The sequence below is a fragment of the Mastacembelus armatus genome, chromosome 13 (assembly GCF_900324485.2).
Source record: "Mastacembelus armatus chromosome 13, fMasArm1.2, whole genome shotgun sequence".
NCBI classification, from domain to species: Eukaryota; Metazoa; Chordata; class Actinopteri; order Synbranchiformes; family Mastacembelidae; genus Mastacembelus; species Mastacembelus armatus.
This window is the reverse complement of record NC_046645.1, coordinates 14,752,702-14,776,479: the sequence shown is the minus strand read 5'-3', so window position 1 is coordinate 14,776,479 and position 23,778 is coordinate 14,752,702. Positions and strand designations below refer to the sequence as shown.

Sequence of the window (23,778 nt, the reverse complement as noted above, 5' to 3'; positions counted from 1 at the left end):
CCATGCAGGCCAAATGTCTAAATTCAAACCAAAACATTTACTGAGTTCTTTGACTTCAATTTCACTTTTCTAGACCTGGGACCAATCAAGATGATCACAGAAACATTCTGCACAATATGAAGGCACAGCCTACATCCATCCATCATCAAATGCTAATCCTGACATATTCAGGATCGTAGGGGTATCCAATCCCAGCTAACATTGCTGGAGTGCCCAGAGAAAATCCACACAGGTAGAACATACAAACCCAGGGCCAACAAGATTTAAACCTGGAACCTTCTTGCTGTAAGGTGACAGTGCTAACCATTGTGCTGCAATGAGGCATGAACTTTCATGGTAAAATAAAATGACATGTTTTATAAAGTTGTTTCTTATCTCATGATGTTCAGTAGTTTATGCCATATCTTGCAACTGCAAGACAGCACCTGTTTTGAAGAGAAATGCGCTCATAGGGCTCTAAAGTATTTCGGATAAAGCCCTATAAAACATGTTTTTCCCATTTTCAGTTTTATAATTTTGGCAAAAGGGGCACAATTTGAGACATGTTTCTATTATGCCTTTCAGCACCACATTTCATAAAAGTGACATTTATGGCACAATTATTTTCACGTGTGTCAGAATGATGAACAGTGGACAGTGATGTATAACGCTAACTGACTACATCATATGGTGGTGTGAATGCTGTTTCCAGACAGTGTCCTCTCCCTTTGAAAGTGAGGGTGTAAATAAAAACTGACAGATTTTGTTATCCTGACTAAAAATTTCTATTCTGTGGCATAGGGTTTATCTGATCCACTTCCTTTTCTTTCTTTTTGAGAATGAGAAAAGCTCATTACCACACACAATTCTCTGCACGCAGTACTACAGCAACTACAGGAGGCGTGGTCTTGCTACATAGTGCGATATGGAAACAGACCACCACTCAGTGTAACATGGATGATGATGTAGAGCTGGTAGTCAGAGTTATAACTGTCCTATTGTCCCATGTCTTGGCGCTTTGATAGTAATTGCAAGCATGTTTATGGCCCTTTAAGACAGTCACTGTGTTGGTAGTATCTATGTTGTAGAGCAGAACATTGTTTTTTAGTCTGTGGAGATACAAAGTCGTCCAGGTGAAGTTATCTAGTGGTTGAGTCACGGCAACTGGACTTCTAGCTTTTAGGTTGAAACGCTTCACCACTTATTCGAGTAGCTTCATCAGTCTAAGAGAAAGCTGGTATGGAACCTGCAGTTTATCTTTCAGGTTGTTTCACTCCACCTCTAGCCCAAATAGGCGCATTAGGTGAACTATGTAAATTGGGTGAGAGTCATTAGACCCACACTCATGAGTTGGTTTCACTTCACACCTGGGTTCTTTTGGACCAGAGGAAACTTTTCATATATCTTAGAACCTTTGGAAGAAGTTCCCCTTCTGCGTAGAAACTGTAGGAACTAAATAACAGCTTTTGACATGGAAAAAAACTCACAAATGAATCCACACTGAAGTATAGTTTGGCTGCCCCTGTGACAGAGAAATTTCATTGAGATTTTGATGGATCAAAGCAAAATGTGAACATTTTTGTGTTGTTTAATGTCACTGTTGAATGCAAAACTGAGTCAGTCAGCTGTAAAAAGACCTTTGATGTCTGTAGTTCTCAGGTCTGTTCCTCAGTTAGGTGGTTCCTAGAACTGAGTCCCTACAACTGTTTGGTCCTAAAGCGCCTTCTGTGTGAAAGGCACAAACTGAAGCTTTGGTTAGCTCGTGCTCTGCTTCTTATGCTTTCCATCATATGAAGTCTGAGTACTGTTGTGGTCACAGGACTAGTTTCCAGGATTTAGACCCAACTGTTGCCCATTTCCTTCAAGCCAAACCACTCGTTCCTATGTTCACTTCTGCTTCAGAAGTTGTCTTTGTGGCTTGCCATAATCCCCAATGACAAATCCCTGGCTCCTTGAGTAAACTAGTGCTAAATGTATCATCAACATGCCATATCTCCACACCAGTCAGTCCACTGGTGTTGAAGTTTGCCTCAGTGTAACATGCTCCATACAAGAGTCGATGATTATTTAGCTTTGATTAATAATTTGTTTATACCAGTCGAGTGGCTCCAGATGCTTGTTCACCCTGTCTTACTTTCTCCAATGAACACATATATACACACTCAGCTCTTGATATAGTTTGGAAAAGTTCACATGTGTAGTGTAGAAGAAAATACTGTGTAGACTCTCAAGTTCAGAGAAACTTTAAACAAGGAGACCCAGCTTAAAAGGAAGATCCTGTTATTGGTTTCAGTGCCTAGGCAGGCACAGTTCACAGAGTGCAAGGTCTACATGTTTCTAAAGTGTTAGCACATTTTACCAGTGTTTCACTAGAGTCATGTTCTTTTCCTATTCTTAGTTCAAATTAGAGGTGGAAGATATCATTTGTCACACGTATATGACCTAAATAATAAATAATAGTACGTTGTAGTGAGAATCCACAACCATGCTGCTGTGGATACTGATGATGTAAAATGCAGTACAACTGCAACGGTTGAGGAAACACATGCACATTTAATTTTGCCGAAAGTTCAAAAATTTGATTAAACTTGCACAGCCGTGTAACTATAGAATTGAATAAGGCTGAACCTGTCATAGAGTAGGTTAGTGTATATGGTTTCACTTTGGATCCCTCTCGATTCCCATCACAGTTGGGCTAAGTGGTCCAGTGTGTGACATGAGACTGCTTTGAAGCTGTCAGTGATTAATGGTCTGTATGAAAGTCTTCTGCTATGCTGCTTACATCATTCTTTTTCTCTTACTCTCTCCAAAATGACACCTGATACCTTGCCAAACCTAAAAAGATTATGTCACCAAGATCAGAGTTCAGTATTTTATATGTTTCAGAGTCTTGGTCTTTGAGCCAGTGCGGTTACATTGCAAACACGCTGTATAGCATTAGAACACCCATCATAAAAAAAGGGCCTTTTACTGCTTGACCACAAGTTTTCTCACTACATTGTGTTGTATGCTAGGACACGCACACACACATACATACTGTACATGCATGCACACAGCAATATAATGATATAAGCATGGCTTTAATGGATTTAAATATTTCCTGAAAAAACAACAGCCTTATGTAATACAGCTCAGCCCTGACATTTAGAAGAGATCAATTCTATAAAAAAAAAAAAGTTCTCACTTTTTGGCAAAGCAAAGACAGTGGAGTCAGTATAAATGATGACAATACTGTATTGATCCCTGGCAGGGAAATTCAGCATTTGACTGATACTAAACATAATCAGTGGATAGAATTTAGCTGTAGATGACGATTTGTCATGAGGATAACCACAATCCAGTTCATCTGCTGAGTGATCATGGCAGAGTGGATGGATGGGGTGGAATGTGATGGCAGGGAGTACATCATCAAATCACTACAGTGGCAAGAAAAAGTTACACTTCAGAATCACTTACATTTATGTGTTACTTTGTCTTAAAATATGGTCAAATTTGTATTTAAATTAGAATTATGAGCAATCATTTTAACCAATAACACACAAATCACTCTATTGATCTTTTTGATACTGAATACATAATTCAAACACTGACAGTATAGGTTGAAAGAAGAACAGTAGTTAACAAACCTGAAGTCAATGAAAGTAGATTTATAAAGGTTAATTATATTATATTATATTATTATATTTATTATATATATTAGTTTCTGTGGTGAAAAGTACTGTACAATTTTGAGGTATCTGTATTTTGTACTTGAGTATTTCAGCAGCATATAGAGCAACTCCAAGTATAAGAATATACCTTTGCCAGCTGCAGTATTATATTGATGAACACAATAATACATCAGTAAATATAATCCAATAATATCATATACGTTAATGTGAGACGTGCCTTTGAGTACTTCCACTTTTGTACTTCAAGTATCGATGGCTGACTATACTTTAAGTACTCTTAAGTAAAATTTTAAATGCATTTATACTTTTACATATCATTGACACTTCCTATATATGAGAACAGAAAACCTTACATATCTATGAATGGAAAGAATCTGAAAAAAATGTCATTACCTTGTTCTTGTGTGTGAATATGTGTGGAGATGTCTTCCCGGTTGGTTCTGCTCCACCTGACTGACTTGCTGTGAGCCTGGCCCCTGAACCGCTGCCTCCCCTCAGAGAGGCTCTTTAGCATGGGCAGAGGTGAACCACTCTAGTGTAAACTTAAGCAGCAACAGCAACAGCAAGTTAAGATTAAAATCATGCTGCCTATACCCCCTACACCTTCACAACATAACTAAATCCAGCATTTTTACTGCTGTGGGACATCTCTTGGTGATCTGATTCTATCCCTTTCTCTCACTTTTCTCTCCATTAAGTCCAGTTCACAGTTTGACCATGCTTTTGTTTGTATGTTAGCCAAAGCAGAGCAGAGGGTGTGTGGGATCAATGCTTTAGGACGTCTTCAGCAGATTCCTGCCATCTCTTCGTTTCACCTTTTTCAGACAAAAAAACAAAAAAAACAAAAAATTTTGTTGTGCAAGAGCAAGCAAGCGTTTAAACTGTGCAGTCTCTGCAGGCAGGGGAGTCACTCATTGCTAATGTCTTCAGCAGCACAGCAGACTGGATCCCAAACCTGCTGCTCCCATTTTTTTCATTAACTTGACCTTTTCTAACCAACTGGGACTCAGTGTAGCATCTGCGAATATACACAGTAACTTTGTCTCAGTTTGTGTAGCAGCTACATGTCTTGTGATATTAAAGTTTAGTCTAAAAACACAACAGTAAATCTGCTATAACGGTCTTGAAAACTATAAAACTAAGAGCAATGGACTGTATAGAGGCACTGTCATTTTTAAACATGCTGCTTTTCATTACAGTCAGGACAACTGTTGAAACATTAGGTGAGGAGTTAACTAAGCCCAGTCCTTATTTTGCAAAACCTCCATGGCAACTTCAATCTTAGGCGCTGGAAAACCCCCAATTTAGTCCTCAGCTTTTTTTGTTGTGTGCAGCAGAGAGGAGGAAAAGGATTAGGTTATCATGCAGACAGATCAGACTGGACAGGAATATGTTAAACTGAAAAATATAGACAATTGTATAGTACAGTGTTTATGTTCTTATGTTAAAACAATTGTGATTTAAAGGATAACAGAACTGGTTCTTTTTTGTGTCCTAGACTCAAATGTTTGAAATGTGTGCATGCATGTGAGACAAGGGAGCTGCCATTTAGGGTCAGGTAACATAGGCTAACACCTGTGTTTTAGTTTAGTTTTATTTGGTGCAAAACTAAAATACTTTACTTTCTCGTTCATTCTTTTTTGAAGATGCAGAAGTTTCTGCATTTTAAATGGAAAAAAATATTAACGTGAAACCACAGCTGTATAGGAGCAGAGGTGCCAAAGCAAAGTACATCACAAAACCTGTGCAAATGCAGTAAATACCAAACTAAACTAAAACTAATTGTTTCATACCACAAGATGAACGTGTGGTCTGTATGTTACAGTTTCTTATATAAAATGACAGCAAAGCTCCATTAGGATTGATCTTGTCTGGTCTGGTGAAGCCAAACAGGATCAAGTTTGAATTAGTGCTTATTTTCTTAGTGAAGCTACAAAACAAAACAAAATATTGTAAATAAATGTGGCCACTTCAGCTTTCTACCAGGATGTTATCTCTATTAAACTATAGGGATCTTGAAGAAGGGGGGATTTGATGGGCGGTCCTGCTATCTATATTTCTGCTTCCTGGTTGGTCAGCCCATTAGTTGGCATCCAACTTCTAAACCTGTTAGCCTCAAACTTCCTCCTGACTCTCTGTCAGTTAGCACAAGATGCAATGGCCTCTACTCAGTCCCTTTTTCCTGGCAGCTAGCAGGCACAATGCTAGCTGGTCATACTTATCCTGTCACAATTCCTCAGTTTGCAGACTTTTCCCTTGAACAGCTCCAGAGTCACTTGACTCTGTCCCCCTAACCTGTTTCCACTACGGTCATTAGTTCATACTATTTAAACCAGTTTTCCTTTGTCCTCTGCCAGATCATCTGCTGGGCTTTCACTGGCATAGGTTTCCAGAAATTCCTCTTGCATTTGTTTCCCCAATCTTTCAGTTCAGTTTTTATTTCTATAGCACCAAATCACAGTACAATCATCTCAAGGCACTTTACCACAAATCCCTTATGAGCAGGCACTTGGAGCAAGTGACTGTGGATGAGAAAGTGACTGTGGAGAGGAAAAACTTCCTTTAATGGAAGAAACCTCCAGCAGGCTCAGTTTTGGTGGCCATCTGCCTCGACTGGTTTGGGTGAGTTGATAGAGGAGAGAGAAAAGAACAGCAACAATAAATCAGGGACACCTGCAGAAGGTACAGAGAGAGAGAGAGAACAGAGAGAGGACATAGAGAGAGAGAAAGAGAGAGAGAAAGCATAAACTATAGGAGAGAGAAGGCACAAAGTTGGTTTATAGAAGAAATAAAAAAATGTTTCAATTAATAAATACATAAACAGGTAAATGTTTAGATAAATAAACTCCATATTTTACAGAAAATATCCTCAAGTAAAAGTTCAACGACAAAGCAAAAGCTTTATTTTTGTGTCACGTACACTAAGTCATGTTCCTGGTTTCATGGTAATCGACACAGTCCAAGTTTAACAGGATCAGCAAGGAAAAAGATTCCAGTCATTCTGTTGCGCTCCTGAATGCATCCAGCAGCAAGACATAATTAAAACCACACACTGAAGTCACACATGTGGCTGTGGTATGAGTATGTCATTTCTAGGTGAAGACTCTTAATCCTTCACTTTTTCAACAGGATTTGTTAGGGGACACAACACCAACCAATACATTCTTGCAGATTAAATCCACACCCCTGATCCTTTGATTTACTGATTCAAACCACAGCATCGCTTCCTCCAGAGTAAGGACTCCTGTTTGACCTGAGCCAAGATTAAATATGATGACACCGGCGCCAGTGAAATGAGCTCAAACTGTTTATGTTGACTTTGAAAGCCCAGCTGCATTTCCTGTTGTATCATATAATGTTGTAACAAACAAAGGGATAAATCACAAGCAAACATCCAGCATTGTTTCAGGCAGCCTGTCAGACTCCATGTCCTGAAACACATGGCTCTTCTAACACAAAATGACTCTAAATACCAGCCACCATTAGCTGTGAGATCTTACATAAGACCATTTAACCTTAAACTCAAAGAATGTTTTTTTTTAAACACAAATAAATGTTTCTGGAAAGAAAAAAGTGTAAACTAAACAAAAAAGTAAATTCACTTTCAAGTATGCATGTTCTCTATGTTAACAGTGCAGTCCTGTATATGCAGCCCAGAGAAGGACTTCTGTATGAAATAAGTATGTGTGTTGAGTTTTTGGTTTCAAAAACTTACAGAAAGTGTCAAATGATCCCTGATATTCTAATGTGGGAAGACGTAGGGGATTTCACACACTCTCCAACAATCCCACAAACCATGCCACATAAAGCATATGGTTGAGGAGCATGAATGTAAAAAAGTATTTCAGTCACATATTAAAATGAATATAAAAACTGAGCGACTGAGTCTTCCCTGAGCAACAGAACTGTCCAAGTCCGTTATGTGGGCAGCGATCAGGGCACAATATTTGACCACCCAACCAGCCCTGCTCCCAGGAGACCCCACAGTTGACCTCACATACATGTAAAACTATAGTGTAAATACTCAACATACCAATGTGAAATGTTAGTTTTGCTTTATTCTTTACTTTTTGTTCTTGGTAGCATTCTAGTTCAAGTTAGTATGTACTGCTGTATCTTGTTTGCACTTCAATGAATGGTAGTTAATTTCAGTTTATGTGTATTTGCCCCGACTCTGATAAACAAGTAATGATTCCGATGCTTGTTATAAATTCTGATGTCTTGGCTTAGCAAATAAACTTCACGGCCAATTGTTCACAGAACTCCACATGCACCTAATTATGCAACACTAGTCATTCTGACTGTGATTCAGTCTTTTGAAAAGAAAAGCCAACTTAAAGCCTCAGCGTTTCCCATGGACTGGGAAACCTTAACCCTTCATGCTCATTATCCCATATGAGCAGGGTCTGAATAGGTGGACCAGCCTCTGGTTAGAGAAAGGGGTGGGGGTTAACTCAAAATCCCCTCAGATCTTGGCAGAGACCAGTTATAACTGCTGTGTTGCTGTTCAAAGTAGATAATGCGATTTCCTGAAAAGAGCTCCTTCACACCTCTCTGTAGCAGCAGCCCACTGTGATGAAAACCTCCTAAAGGTGAACTCCACAAGGTGATTTTCTAAATCGGGCCAGATCTCAAATTCAATAGAGCCCTGATCCATTCAGAATGCTGCAGGAAGTAGCAAGTCCATGTCCACTAAAGACTCAAACTGTGACAACAGACACTGCAGGTTTTTGTTCATGTTTGTTTAATGCATTGAAGTAAAACATTTGCAGTGCCACACAGAATTTCTCCTGCCTCTCCATCAACTAACTCTTTTCACACACTGTTATGATTACTTACAACCGCTTGTGTGAGTCACGACTCTGTGAACCTACTGTAGCCAGACATAGCTGTCATTATAAATAAAAGTGTCAAAAGGTAGTAACATATTTCAGACATGTATGATGCTCCAAGTATAAAGAAAACTCATACTGTGTTAATATTTGTTTATGCTGAGTATGTCAATAGGTAATATTTTGTTGGGATTGAGTAATAATAATAATAATAATAATAGTACAATGTCATTTCCAAATTAACAAATACAACAAAGAACAAGTTAAAACAAGGCAGTCAAACACAAAAGCCATGTTAGAAGAAAGAGCAAAAGCAGATTGGCATTAGGAAAGCACATAAAAATGACTTCATAAAAAGTTGGAGAAAGCTATCCTGTACAAATATGTTTTAAGAAGGATTTCAATGAGGTAACAGACTCAGCTTGCCTTATCGCTTTTGGCAGGATATTCCAGAGCTGTGGGGCCCCAGCAAAAGCTTTATCCCCTTTAGTTTTTAGGGAAGCAGCTGGAACTACTAATAAATCCTTGTCAGATGATCTAAGTTGATTTAGAAGCCAATAAGGGGTTAAATGGCCATGCCATTTTATGCCTTAAAAGAAATAGAAAAGCAATAGAATTTTAAAATCCACTCTAAATGAAACAGGGCGCCAGTGTAATGAATTTAAAATAAAGGCAATATGTTCATGTCTTCTAACTTGATAAAAGCCAAGCAGCTGAATTTTGTAAGCGTTGAAAGCATTTTCAGATTTTTCAAACTCAGGACTATTGCAAAAGTAGAGACGTGAAGAAGTCAGATTGGTCAGAGTTTGCAAAGCTGTAATCAAAGCCAAAGGTGGATATTTTCAGAAATCATAGATCTAATGACTGTAACATTAAAACCCATGTTGTTCTGTCTTGTTATCCTAAGAAATAATCTTGTTGCATTCCAAATAGCATTGTACAGCAATAAACTTGAATGAAACTGAACCTACATTGTAAAACTTTAGAGGTGTATTCAAACTTTTGGAGTGTAGTGTATATGAATGAACCCTCACATGGGTCAAATCCTGGGGTTGAGGGTGACTAACAATTCATCAGGCCTACTGGGTAGGCGCTAGCCAAGTTGGGGGTATGTTATTACAGTACAACTGGGACAATGGAGCTTAAATCAGCAGAATGCCAAAGTGGATGAATGAAAGTGTTCTCATCTGCAGTCATGCTTCAGTTGGAGAAGAGCTGAGGTGTCAAGAGTGTCTCATGTCATGTGATGAAAGACTGTGGTTACAGCAGCAATTTGATATAACATACTGCAGAAGCAAAAGGAAGCAAGCGATATCTTGTAAAGGGATAGTTCCTTATTACTTTTTAATGTAAAAGATCTAGAAACCTGAAGTTTCAGATAGATAATAAATGATGATTCAGCAAGTGGTTATAATCTCATATATATACTTTATTTTATACAGCTAGATGAATGTATACATAGTATACAATACAAAAGACAATAGGTAAAAATAACATCTATACATGATATGAAAACAAAAAACCATCTTTTAGATGGTATAATTGTTCCATCTGAACCAAACAGACTGGACATTGGAGTGAAATGAGGTCTCGGTTGAAGGACTTGTTGATACTGTATTTATACTTAACTCTACCTTTAAATACAAGGAGCTTTCTGTCATGATTCTGTGATATTATATTTTACGCCGTGTGTTGAAATTATATATAAACTCTACTCTACTGAGGTGGGGTCTTTTCAAAACTATTTCGATGTTTTATTGCTGAATATAGTATATTCTTAAAATAGTTGGACATATACCCTTGCATTTCAAATCTTAAGGTTTGACACTAAAACGGGATTTCCAACAAATATTGTTCCAACTGTTTTCCATCCATTTTCTACTAAACATATACCCAGCTAGTTAGGAAATTAAATGCAGTAACAGTTATCCAATAAAAAGAAAACAGTTCCTTCAAAACAACAAATATCATGCCAAAAGCTGTTTGGTCATTTAATGTAATTTAGGGTGTATTTCCCTTTAAATTTCTTTCTGCTTGTATATGATGTAAGATCTACTTTACAGTTCAATAAAGATTGTGACTAAGGCAAGTAATCTAACCATTTGCTTTTCATGGTTGAGGCATATAGTAGGTCCCGAAAAAAGGCTAATTTACACTTAAACACGACGTATACTAAGGTATAAAGGGCTAAAGCAGCCATGCAGCAGAAATACAGATATATTTGAAAGGTGTGGAAATGCCACTAGCCATTAAGCATTTAACACAGAGCAACACAGTGAATTAGAATACTCACCCCCTGAATTCATGAAACATAATGACCCAGTGCAAAATGTTGTTGTTTTTCATATTACCCTTATTGTGGCTTCATTCCACTGATTGCCAGTATATTTAGGATTCATTTTGAAGTACTGTGCATATGAAGCCTTGTATGGTCTGGAGAAGGAGTATAAACAAACTTATAACACCAGAGTCAAGGTTAAAAATTGAAGGATGATCAAACTTTTGTTGTATTGATTCCTTGACCTATGGAACAACCTTTGCACTGAGCATCAGATTGGCTAAAACTCTATCATTAAAATCCATTTTTACAGTACAGTCTGGTTATTAAACTAATGTTCTTTCTTTTATTGAGATGGCTAATTTCAGATTTTGTGAATGTTCAATTTCTTCCATTGTGAGTTTACATCTTTTCTTTTGTGCAGTACTTTCTAGTATTATATTATACTATATTGTATTACCAAAAGCAATAGCTCTGCATTGTTCAATGAGCAACACAATTTGACTCTTACATGATGTTACTAGCACAGTGGGTTTGGCAGTTGAAATGCTGTAAACTACTGTACAATGTTAACGCTGAAAAGAAAAAAAATGGCTGAACCAGAAAACAAAGAGTCCTGTCACCAAATGAATTGATTGTCAGTGTTGCTGCTGATTCATTTTCTGGTAATCAATGAGTTGCCTGCTGCCAGGGGGTGAGTGTTAAACAGTCCGAAGATCGTTTTAAAGGTGCAAGTAATGTACAGTGGTGGCTCATGGAGTAAGCCATGCTTCTGTCTTGTTCATGCAAAGAGGTGCTTCTACCAGTACTAAGGCCTTGTGGAAATTCTTTGGCAGCATAGATTAAAAACCACTAACTAATTAAAAATACCACTGACCATTTTGTTTTACACTGAAAAGACACAAATGCACCATACAAACAGCCTACATTCACTGTATAGATCATGCTAACATTGTACCTCTGACTAAACTAATTTTCCTCTTTTAAAAAAAATATTTTTGAGGTTTTTGGTCACATGAAATATTCAAAAATACTTTGACGTTCATCAATTTGATAAAGATTGTATCAACTGCACAGGACATAACGTTGACTTTTGAAACATTTAGAAGGATATAAAGCTTGTAAAATTAGATTTTTCTACATCAAACGACAACCAACTCAATCAAGAAACAAACAAATGTGTAGAAACTGCACGGACCCAGCAGGTCTTCAAGTGTGGCAGATACAGTACTACTTTCAAACTTGGATGAGAAGTGTTTCAAACTTGGATGAGAAAAATTTTAATTCACAGATGCGATATCTGCTTCTGATAACAGTACAGTGTGAGCTTTGAAGTTAAATCTCACAAACCTCCATCCGTCCTTTCCTTGGAATCTCATTCTGTGTGTGTAATTACTGTTATGAAATTATGGTTGTGTGCAGGTGTGTGTGATCACTGTCTCTGTAACTTCCTCCTCTGTTACTTCCTATGCACAGTTTGCGCAGGCATTGTATAATCAGTCCCACTAGAGGTAGACTAACCATGAGTCAAACATGCCACAGATGGTTTGACAATTTATGAGAAGACAGCTTTCTTTCTTCTTTTATGTAAACTGTTGTTTTAAACAACAGAGGACCTTCTCTGTTTCAATTGGAATTTTTTTCTGTAGAGCAGACGCCCATGTAGACACAGTCAGACTACATTTGAGAATATTTCTGCCCAGCACACCCATACAGTCATTGCTTATTTCGTTTAAGGTCCATGGGCTTTGTCGGGTCTGCTCTAACATGGTTTTATAATGCAGATGTCCAGTTCTTGAGGCTTCCTCCTCCCTGAGCAGTGGTCTCTGGGTAGACTCATACCATTCTCAGTCATGCAGCGCACAGCCCTCCTTTTAAAGCCCCTTCCACAGGACTTGGAGCAGTAAGACCAGGCACCTACATCCCAGATGGGACATGGATCCCCACATGTTCTCACTGCTGCCGGCCTGTCATCACTGTCACAGTCGACTGCAGGATGCCCCTCCATGCTCTGGCACTGTACCAGCCTCTTCTGCAGACCGTTACCACAAGTCACTGTGCATGAATCCCAATCTCCTGTCACCCAGTGACTCGCTGGCTTCTTGCCCATAACCTGCTTCTTAACTTCCACTTTGTTGCTATCTGCTAAGACGCTGTTTTGCGTTTTGTGGCTTCTTTCGTCTTTACGCAAATTCTTCTCCTCCTTGCTCATCTTAGAGATGTAGTAAGAGTAGCGCACCCTGGGAGGAGTCATCTTGCCCACAGAGAGTACCTCTACAGTCAGAGGCTCCTGCAGGGGTCTGGTGGCTTGCAGAATCTCCACAGATGTGGAGGTGCCGCTGTAGCGCAGCAGGCTGCCTTTCACCAGCAGGTCCCGTTCAGCAGCTGACACCACATAGTTGCCATTCAGGAGGTAAGTGCCATGCTGGTTCTTCACCGCTAAGTAGTTCTCATCGCTGACCAATCCTCGGTAGCCACGCTGACGGATGTCAATGTTGGCGGCTCCCACTGGCAGCATCACCACGAAGTTGTAGCCGTGACTGTAGAAGAATGGTTGAGATGAAAAATATTAATGATGCGTTCCAATATTTCATTTTAAATTTTGTGACTATGATGTAACTTACAGCATTTCTACCTAAAATTAATATGCACAGGCTATACAATACTTGACATGCATCTCCCAAAAATGTAACTATATGTTGGGCCTACAGCAGCTACAAAAATACTGCACGGGGCCTGCAAGAACTGGGCAGGGGTTGATTGTGTTTTCTCCTACAAATTTCTGATACTGTTGAGAGACAAGTTAACACGAAACAGGTTGAAAAAAAGGCTGCTACACACATCGGTGGGGATTTTTTTTTTTTTTTGTTAGAATAGCAGGCTCAAAATGTTTGGGTGTATTTTATAAGTCAAGGCAGCTCTAACCCATACCTCCAATCTGGTTCCGTTGCATTTGCTAATGCCATTTTGCATACTTTTTCCAACCTACACTGTGAATGTTTGAATACTGTATTCAGTATGGAAAAGAATAAAATCTCCATCATTTTGAAAATATATTTTAAATTTACTTATTCAATGTTGCCATTACTGTGGTAACATATACCTAATAATAAAATGTAGATGACCTCTAAATTGACCTTATACATAGTGGTATGTCATGTGATAAGATACTACTCACATAGGTTTGGTGAACAATCCTGAGACCTTCTTACAGCCCTGGTTGTTCCCACCACACACACCACACTTGTCAAACTTTTTGTTCGAGTCCAGCTTGCCATCACAGCCTGCTTTGATGCATTTTCCCTGAACACACAAAGCTGAAGTGTCGGGAGAGCAGGGTGTCCCATCCACAACCTGTAGGGTTTAAGGTTTTAAAAATTACACCATGCTGGGTTAATGTCACTGGGTAATATGTAACAACAGAAGGGAACAAAGAAATAAAGGCAGCAAGTCAGCCTTCACATTTGAAATAGGCAAACCTGAACCCAACAGCCACATACACAGAAAGCCAAAAGTAATACAAGACGGAGGGTATTGTGTCCTTTAGTGTAAACGAGATGTTGGCTTGCACTGCTGCTAATAGTTGCTGACAGACCACAGCTGCGAAGTGATATTGACCCTGCATGTTTCCCTTTCTCACCCCTCCATCTATGCAGCAACAGCAGCTACTTTATCTACTGCAGTTGATTGCAGACAAGGGCCAGATCACACTGGGCAAACACTTACATTAAATACACCAAACCTCTAAACCCTATTGAACATTGAGCAACTATTTCTAATAAAAGCTTCAGCTACTCTTCCTGTGAGGTTTTGACTCATGATGAGGTGGTGAATGAGAAGGAGATCAATTTTCACTTGAAAGTATGATAGTTCATAGACATTTAGCTCTGAATATGTATTGAATTCCCCGATTTCTTAAAGGTTATATTCACTGCAGCATAATGAAAGCTGACGGAGCTGCTTCATGTACTTTGTGTCTACAAACTATGACCACATTTACGCTGCAGCCAGTAATTATCAGGCTCACATCAGCTGCCAGAAGGTTGGGTAATTATGTTTTGCTGGTAATGTGAAAGTAGTCAATATGTCATTTACCCAGAAGTTTTCAGAACTCATTGGTGTTTCTCTACTTTAACACATCATATCTATAGACAGGTCTAATGAACTTAATTTATGTGCGCTATAATTCAACTTTGTCAGTGATTAATGAACAGTAGAAACCAACAATCTGATAGTACATTTGATAGAAAGAAAAGTTAAGTGAAAACAGAAAGTTAGATACATACTTTTGGAGCAAGAACATAGAAGTAACCAGTCCCATTAGCACGGCAGATGAGCTTGCATTTGTCCTTAGGAGAGATGCCAGAATATTTGGGAACCCAAACCACAGACGGACCCAGTCTGTTCGTGTTCAGGTTTAAGCCATTGAACGCCTCACACTGCTCCTCACGGAAACTCTTACCTGAAGATGTAAAAACAACCACAGAGTAGATTGACAACTACTCCAGCACAATTGATACCATTGCAGTTTTGCATCTCACTGTTCACTAAGCCCTACCCAACCTTGGTTAGTGTTGCTATGCCAATCAGTCTTTACATTTTTGTACATCTGTTAATTTAAAACAGAGCTGCTGTTTGTAAAATGCTTAAAAACTTTTTGAAACATTGGCTCTGGACAGCCTGCTGGCAAAAAAGTTGAACTGCAGATATAACAAAAATGCGAGATACAAATACTTGGTGATCACATGACTAATGTTTAGAAAGAGTATTGTATACCTTGCCTCAAAACTGGAAGCTCTGAAATCAGTCAATTCTGGGTGCCAGCATTGCCATTTCTAGAAAATTTTGGTTTTTGGTTATGATTGTAAGTTTTCCAAAAAGCAGTGAAGATATTATCTCTTCTCTTTATCTCTTTATCACTTAGCCTTAAGCAATGCTGGGTTCAGTGATATGATGTTGATAGGGTACAGTTGATCAGCTATGATTGCTCTCTGTATGGGGAAGAGGTCAATTATAGCCATTGCTTTCCTGTCTGAATGTATTCAAACAGAGAATAGCATACCTGTTTCAGGACAAGGGTTATGGTTACAAGAGCGATATCTGATGCGAAGTCCATAGCAATATTTGCCACCATTCTGTGGAACAGGGTTGTCACATTCTCTCTTGGCCAGCTGAACTCCTCCACCACAACTTCGGGAACAGTCTCCAAATGCACCCCACTTCCCCCACCGGCCATTTACCTGAAGTTAAAAAAGTCAAAAAAAAAAAAAAAAAAGAATATACAGGAGTCAAGTACTGTACATCCTTTTATCCCCATAAAGATGATTATGAACAGCTGGTTTCTCAACACTCACTGCAATGTGCATGGTGCTGTTCCGATCAGTGCAGGACCCTCTGTAGCAAACCTTGCTGTTGCCACAGCTGGTACCGTCTGCCCAGGGAAAGTGTCGAGTTTGGCACACCAGCTGTCCACGGGCCTTCCCAGTGCACCACAGTTTGGAGCAGGGCTGCATGTATGGGCAGGGCTTGGAACCGGGCCCAAAGGCTAGCTCACACTGACGGTGCAGGCTGTAGCTGGAGCCAGGCAAATTGTCTGGGAGAGACAGCTGCCTCTGAGGCTGGTCCAGCAGGCAGTCTCCTACAGAAACAAACCAACAGCACTGCAATCAATCACCCTGAATCTGTACTCCCTTATATGATTAAAATAGAAGTGACTTAATGACTGAAAATGTGGAATATCAAATACCCTTTCATACAAAGCCACCATGACCCGAGTTTTTTGTGGCTTTTAGTTGCTACTGATCAGCCTTCTTTAATGTTAAACATTTTCTCAATACTCTTTCAACCAACCTTCTTTTACGTATACTGTAGTAAGAGTCTAGTAAAGTATGTTCAGTTTTCAGTGCAAAGGCTTTAATAAACCCACTGTAGAAGACCTGTTAGCAAACTAGGTTAGTGACTACCTGGTGAGCATTTAGCAAAAGCAACATACTTTGTGCATCACTGGCTAATTCTACATTCTTCTTAGTAAGATCATTCGTAATCATAATTTTGGAGTCAATAGTATTCCCTGATACACTCTGTGCAGAACATGTAAATATGAAAATCACTGAGCTAAAATGATAACATGAACATTTTTCTAGTGGGACAAACATATCATCCCTCTCATATTACATAAACCAGTGTTTCTTTTTATAAATGTTAGGGACTGTGGGGAAATTTATTGTACCTACAAAACCAAATGCTTTCCTCTCATTCAAGCAATATTTATATGTTCAAACAAACTGGTCTTCACTCTGTACAAAAGCAAAGCTACCTCTGCATGAGACAGTGCAGGCACCTCATGATGTTTAGATTAAGCAAATGACTCGTAGAAATGAAAGCAGTGTTAGGTTAGGAGTGGTAAACTTAGTAAATGCCTGTTTGCTGTGCCCAGTGAGAGGGCAGGTTGAGGGGAGGTAATAAATCTGTGTTTAATTATATCTATTACACAGAATCCACTTACGATCACTTATGAGAGTTTACATACACTGGAAAACGCATAAAGGAGATACTGACAAAATGACACAGTGTATTTAAGCACTTATACTGAATGTTGCTACTGGATACTGTATATCATCAATATTACATTTCAAAGAAAAAAAATCCTCCCTTGGATATACCTGTACAGTTTCTTCTGTATGAAATGTTTACTACACTCCAGATTCAAGTCTAATTCTGCCATGAAGTGTTTCTTTATTTCTTGTTGATGCATTGCAGTCTGTTCAGGCTTGTGAGAATCTGGTATCTAAAATTTGGCAGTTACATTTTAAGAAAACAGGCTCTCATGTATTGTTGCAGATGCTGGATATTTGGAGAAAACATTAAAAAAATACTATAAAATAAGCCCAGATGTTTGATCAGCAGTGCCCCTGGCCTGAGAGTCATTTGTCCTGTCATGGCAAAATGCAAATTTTTTAAATGCATTTTTTGCCTGTCTAGCCTTGTGAAGTTGTATAGGCAGTGCCTGGTGTATTCCTTTGGATAAAGATTTACCCATAGCCATGGTTTACTTTGAAAACTGTAAAATTCATAGTTCTCATTGTCCTTTCTGCCTTAAAACACATCAGGAGCACCCACGTCCATTTGGATCCATTTAGACCCTGGACAGACCCGAGACTTGTAGGAGAAGTGGAGCTAACCCAGCCTGACCCATGTAGACTGAGTAGAATTTGATTCATCAGAACCAAGTGTACCCTTGAAGACCTCCACTGAGAGCAAGTTGAATTTAACCATTGTGCATTGTGTGGCCACTGATGATTGATTCTGCACAGGCTTGGCTTGTCTCAAACAAGTTTAGTTTCTATGACATACACCTGAATGAAAAGGATCGGATGTTACTAGTGACACTGCTGTGAGAGAATGCTGTGTGAATGAGTGACCTCTCTGATAGCTAGAGTCCATCAGAGAATACAAGCAAGACTCAAATGCTGTTTCATTTAATCCAAATATACATATTAGTGAGAAAGAATAAAAAATGTTTGTTATTCAGAAATCATCAGTTTTACAGAGCCAAGGTGTGTGTTTTCTAGGGTGGGTACAATTAAATTGCTACCAGCTGAGAGCGAGAAGCCTGGACAGGATTAGTGGACCATCTGAGTCTAGAGACATATACAGACAGTGTTTACTCACCATGACCTCTGTCCAGGAACTCTGTAATGATGGCTGCACTGCACACAGACCAGGGCCGGCTCCTGTCGATCTGAATCAGCGTAGGAGACATCATGTGGTTGTCCTTTAGCTTCCCAAATACCTCTTCACATGCCTTCACATTGTCATGGGGCATGTTGAAGACATGTCCTGAGGGGAGAGGGTCGGGTGGAGAAACAGTGAGAAAGTTTGTTAGAGTCAAGTACCTAAACACAATAAGCAGTTTTTAAGAGTTACAGGGTAGATACAGTGAAGTGCCAGAGAAAGAACTCAACTTCAATTACTTTGAAAGTTCTTGTTATAGCGGACAGGAATACAGCTATGCATGGGAGTGTACAGCGTGGCATGAATCCATGTTGTAAACGATCCTTGACAGGAATTTATTTCCCAAGGAAATCATATCCATTCCTAAAATGGATATGTAAGTACTTTCCAAAAAACAAAAACATAAACTGTGGTTTCGGCATGTTCAGGCATAAGCCAGGATCATTTTGGGTGGAAACTGTTATTTAATATATATGACGATAGTGTACTGGCTCTCTTAGAGTTACTTGTGTATCTGGCAGGAGCCCTGCTATTTTTATACCCTTCTGATCTCCTGATTATTAAGAATGTGAAGGAAACTACAGTATAACTTGCATTGTTAACAGGATTATCCTTAGAGTGGAGAGAAAAACTACAGGCAGCTTAATACTATACATTAAATAGCATCAAAAAGTAAACAAGGAAGGATAAGTAGTATTTAAATCACAAATACTAGAGGAATAAAGAATAATATATTGTTTGCTATGTTCCAAAAAAATGTATATGTTACTGACCCACTGAACCCATCTGAATTCTGATTAGAGCTATACTGAATTCAGGAGTTTTGTTTTCATCTACCATGAAACAGCTCAATCAATAACTGTCTTCTTCCGAATCAGTCCACTGATTTGAAGGAAGAGAAGAATCTTTGGAATTAAAGATAATAGTTCAGCATTCTTGGAAATTTAGTTTTTGGCTTTTGTTTCTAGAATAAAATGAGCGAACTGACAATACTGTCCGGTAAAGGGAGAAGATGGAGCCAGGACATAGACTGTTTATCAGGAAATACAATGAAGGCACTGACACAAGAGTGTTCCCAATCTTCTTATCGCCCTTTTAGAAAGAAAGCAAAAAACTGTATTTCCTGAAGTCAGAACGTCTGTTGGTGCAATTTCCCCATGACTGTCAATTATTCAGTTCAATTAAGGACTGATGTTCTAATTGTTTTAGTTCTCTTTCATTTGCAATTTGCATTGACCAGTGTGCAAAGTTATGTTGTGCAGCTGTAACATCAAACATGCAAAGATCTCAACCTTGGGCATTGAGAGCCAGAGACCTGCTGGTTTTGATTCAGCCTGTGTAATTAGGGACTTATTTACAAAAAAGACGTCAGGTACATGCAGTTAAACCACTGGCAGTTTGTACGCTGATTATGTGCGTATATGTCTATTAATCCGAACTGCAGGACTCCTTTAATATTTGAAGTTAAGGTTATACGCAGCTCGTGCCTTAAGCATTTCTCACACTGAGACTTGCTGCAGTCCAAATGTGTATCAGCATAAATCTAAAATGCATAATGTGAGTGTTCAGTCCTTGCCAATCAACTGCACATTACAACATTAGACCAAACATCTTACCAAGTTCATGGGCAGTTGTAAAAGCAGAGGGCAAGCCATCGTCTTCAATGACAGAGCAGCTCCTCTTTGGGTCACACATGGTCCCAACGTCAGCCATTCCCAGTGTATCACAGGTGGTGGCCCCACAAAGATCCTGGTGACACAGAGACTTAATTGTTACATTTGAACAGGCGCTTTTTTTCTTTTAGGAAGTTGAGAGAATCAGATAGGACTTGCCATGTTCAAATCATGTTTTGTGTGGCTGAGCCGTGAGCTACAGAATGAATAGACCATGAAGCCCTCTAATAAAAACCACATGGGACCCTGCTTTGCTTATTGCTGCTCTGTTCTTAATATATATTGAAGCAAAGGGTCAGAGGGATAGCCCACCGCAGAGTTGTTGGTGTTTGGTTAAAGAGGTAAGAAGATAGATTGGGCGGATGAGATAAGTCCTACCTGCAACACATAGTAAAGAAAAACTATGTTAAGTTCACTAAGGACTTTACAAGTTAACCACTATATCTACTATCTCCTCTTTCTCCTCTTTTCTCCTTGATGTTCTACCATTTTACTAATTTGGCTGTATCTGGCTCTGTTTTCCCTAAAACAACAAACCAGCCAGCCCTTAGCTTTTCATTTAGTGCCATCATCAGGTCATGATTTTAATTGGTCAGTTCCCACTGGCCTTAATTAAACTGATAATTAGTCAACATTTTACCACACCAAAGCAACATGGTTAACATGGTAAGTTTATAGTATTGTGAGCATGTTAGCGTGCTAATGATAGCATTTATATTAAACCCCCCCTGTGCCTAAGTACATGTACAGCCTCGTGAGACTCTAGCACAGCTGTAGACTTTTATTCTTGTCACTCAACATTACAGGAATAGTTACAAGCCCTTTCCTTTTGGAACAAGTGAATATAATGTGAATAATGGCTGTGACTCATTGGTTTTTTCTTAGGATAACCATTGCTGTGTTCTGACCCAAGGCTTATTCCTGTTTGGAACTTTGTGGTCAGGGATTATGTTATTATATTATATCAAAATGACACTCCTGTGCTTGTGCAGTGTCCAAGTAAACCTGAATACACAGTGGCTGACCTTGTTAACCCACTGTTACAGAGAGGCCCGACAATGCCAGAAACAGTGTCTTCCAGCCATGTGTATTCCGCAACACTTGCTGTCCATAACCAATTACAAGATTTTTTCCAAGACTGCATCTGTGTTCACTGTGCCCTACAAGGACACTGGACCTAGACTTTCCTATATATAATTGACCTCATTGTAAGTAAAGGACTTTCCCAGCACTGGGATAATTTGTCACCCTTTTTAACCTTGAAGTGTTTTTGTATTTTTTGCTTTGCAGTGAAGGAGAGCGGTTGTGTATCATATGGCCAGCCAGAGCCAACATGGACATAATGAAAAGCAGAAACAACAACCTGGCATCTGAGAGAGAGAGAGAGAGACAAAGAGAAGTTAGTGACTATGCAGAAGGATTTACTAGTTGGTGGTCAGAGCTCTGGTGGCCACATGGGATTATCTGGCAGCTGTGACTATAGGCTGAATGCTTTAGCTAGTGTCACTTTACATCAGCTTGAATGAATGAGGGAGTAATTTAGATTCTTACTAGATTATTATGAAGTAGGCATAGACCTAGTTCGCTTTCTGTAGAAGACAGAGGTCTTTCATTTAAAGTTTGGTTGTTTTTGTCCCCCAAGTGACTTATTACAGCAGCAATTGCAGAAGTAAATAAAGGGCACGTGCATGGCCTCCCAACACATTAGTTCATAGATGCATGACTGAATGAGCTTTCCAGACACAGGGCAAATGACCACAATGATGCAAAATTATCACAGAATTATCACAGTATCACCACAAAGGAACAATAAATTACCACACAGAAACAAAATAAATGCAAATGAATCTAAAACAATCATTAAAAGACACTTAACTACAAGAAAAAGGTGCAAAACAACCACAAAATGGTTTAAAACAACAATAAATTATATTATTAATTTGGTTTTGTGTATCTGAGAGGCGAAGACTCTTTGGCAAGATGGCTAAAAATGTAGCAATTTTGTATCTCTCTTATTTTGGGGGACTCTGTGGGGGAGGTGAGGGGGCCCTTTAACTGTCTGCACCCAAGGGCTCATTTTGTCATTATCTGTCCATGCACATAAACTAATAGTCTTTGCACCAATATGATTCATTAGAGCTGAGTTTGATGGAGCTCACTGCTTCCTTGCTTACCTGTTTAGTGAAGAGTATGGCAGTGTCCCAGTACTCATGGTGCTTGTCACTGTGTTTATTCAGTTTCTTCTGCCAGGAGCAGAAGTTGCGCAGAGTCAAGGCTGCATTACTGGAAACCTTGGGTCCCTTGTCAGCTTCATTTATCACCATGAAGCCCACTACCACTATGTTTATGGAGTTGAAAATGCTGGGGTGCTTGTAAAGCTTGGCTGCTACAGACATCAGGGTCAGGAGGTAATGCTTCAGGTCATTCCCGTGAAATTTGGCCATAGATTCATCTGCCACAACCAGCACCTCGACAAACCTGGGAATGGAGGCAAACCTTTTGGACCTCCCTAGGGTTTTCAACACAGTTTCAGTTAAGTCATCATTCTCCAGTGCGCTCAGATGCCTGTATTTCTCCAGGGAAATGTTGAAGCTGGTGTCAGGTGTAACTCCACACCTGCTGGTGAAGTTGCCGCCTGAGTGCACAGTGCGTCTCTTGCGGCGGATCACATGCACCCTGTCCAGGGAGTTTTCAGACGCGGCCCCTGCGTCTTCACCGCTAGTCTGGCTGATGAAATACTCCATGCCGTTATAGAAGAACCCCCCGTGGAGACCTTTGCACAGGCTGAGCGCGGCGAAGGAGTCCGGATCTGTGTTGACATCACCGGAATAGAAGCACTCCCTAAGGTCAGCGGTTACAGAGGCGTTGGATGCTGATGAGTCGCTCTCAGGCGGCAAGCTGCCCGGTGCCAGGAAACTAGAATCCAGCGTCAGGTGGAGGTAAAATTCCTGTTTGAAGGCACTTAATCTAAAAATAACCCGTCTTTCATTCATCTGTTCCGCGCGCCCGTGCAGCTGCTTCTCGTGCTCTTGGTTGTCCACGCGGACAGGTACGAAGAAATCCACCTCCATGCAACATGTTATTTTCAAATAAAGTAGGAGTTTTGCAAAAATGATCAAAGAACGGATAAGTATAGCCATCTCTGCTCCTGCTCAGGGAACTCCACACTGAGTCCACTGAGGTGCGTTTGCATCTAGTATGAAGTTATGCGCAATGGCAAGGGGGCACCGTTTGTGCACCGCTGCCCTGCTTCTTTCCCATCTTGCACTGTGACAACTGTGGCTACCAACTTCTCTGAGCCTTTGGGTTTCACTGTAGTGCATAAACACCGATGGTCGCTCTCAGCTGAAGTCTGAGTAGGTGCGGAAGAGAGAGCTCACTGGTCACTGGTTTGTTCTGCAAACCGCAACCACTTGTAACTCTCCAAATATTATTTTTGCTGTACAGCATGTGTGACAGCAGCTGGAGCATCACCCCCCTCCCACCGCCTAGACTCAAGGCTGCAAAGCAGGCAGACACAAGGACAAAATGCAACACACACTGACTGGTTTGCTAGGAGGTTTTTGACGTGTTGACGTCTTTCAAACCAATGCACATTAAGATTTAAACTT

The 23,778-nt window shown here is 39.7% G+C and overlaps 1 protein-coding gene across 1 annotated transcript; it reads right to left on the bottom strand.

Annotated features, from left to right (window-relative positions):
• Positions 1-10,070: 10,070 nt before the first annotated feature.
• Positions 10,071-23,559, bottom strand: LOC113125653 (A disintegrin and metalloproteinase with thrombospondin motifs 15). Its single transcript, XM_026299245.1, has 8 exons — positions 22,342-23,559; positions 20,111-20,243; positions 18,432-18,599; positions 16,115-16,398; positions 15,823-16,000; positions 15,047-15,222; positions 13,939-14,114; positions 10,071-13,300 (listed from the first exon to the last, which is right to left on the bottom strand). The coding sequence occupies exons 1-8, from the start codon at positions 23,305-23,307 to the stop codon at positions 12,523-12,525; spliced, it is 2,859 nt and encodes a 952-aa protein (XP_026155030.1). The 5' UTR covers positions 23,308-23,559; the 3' UTR covers positions 10,071-12,522.
• Between the last annotated feature and the right edge of the window lie 219 nt (positions 23,560-23,778).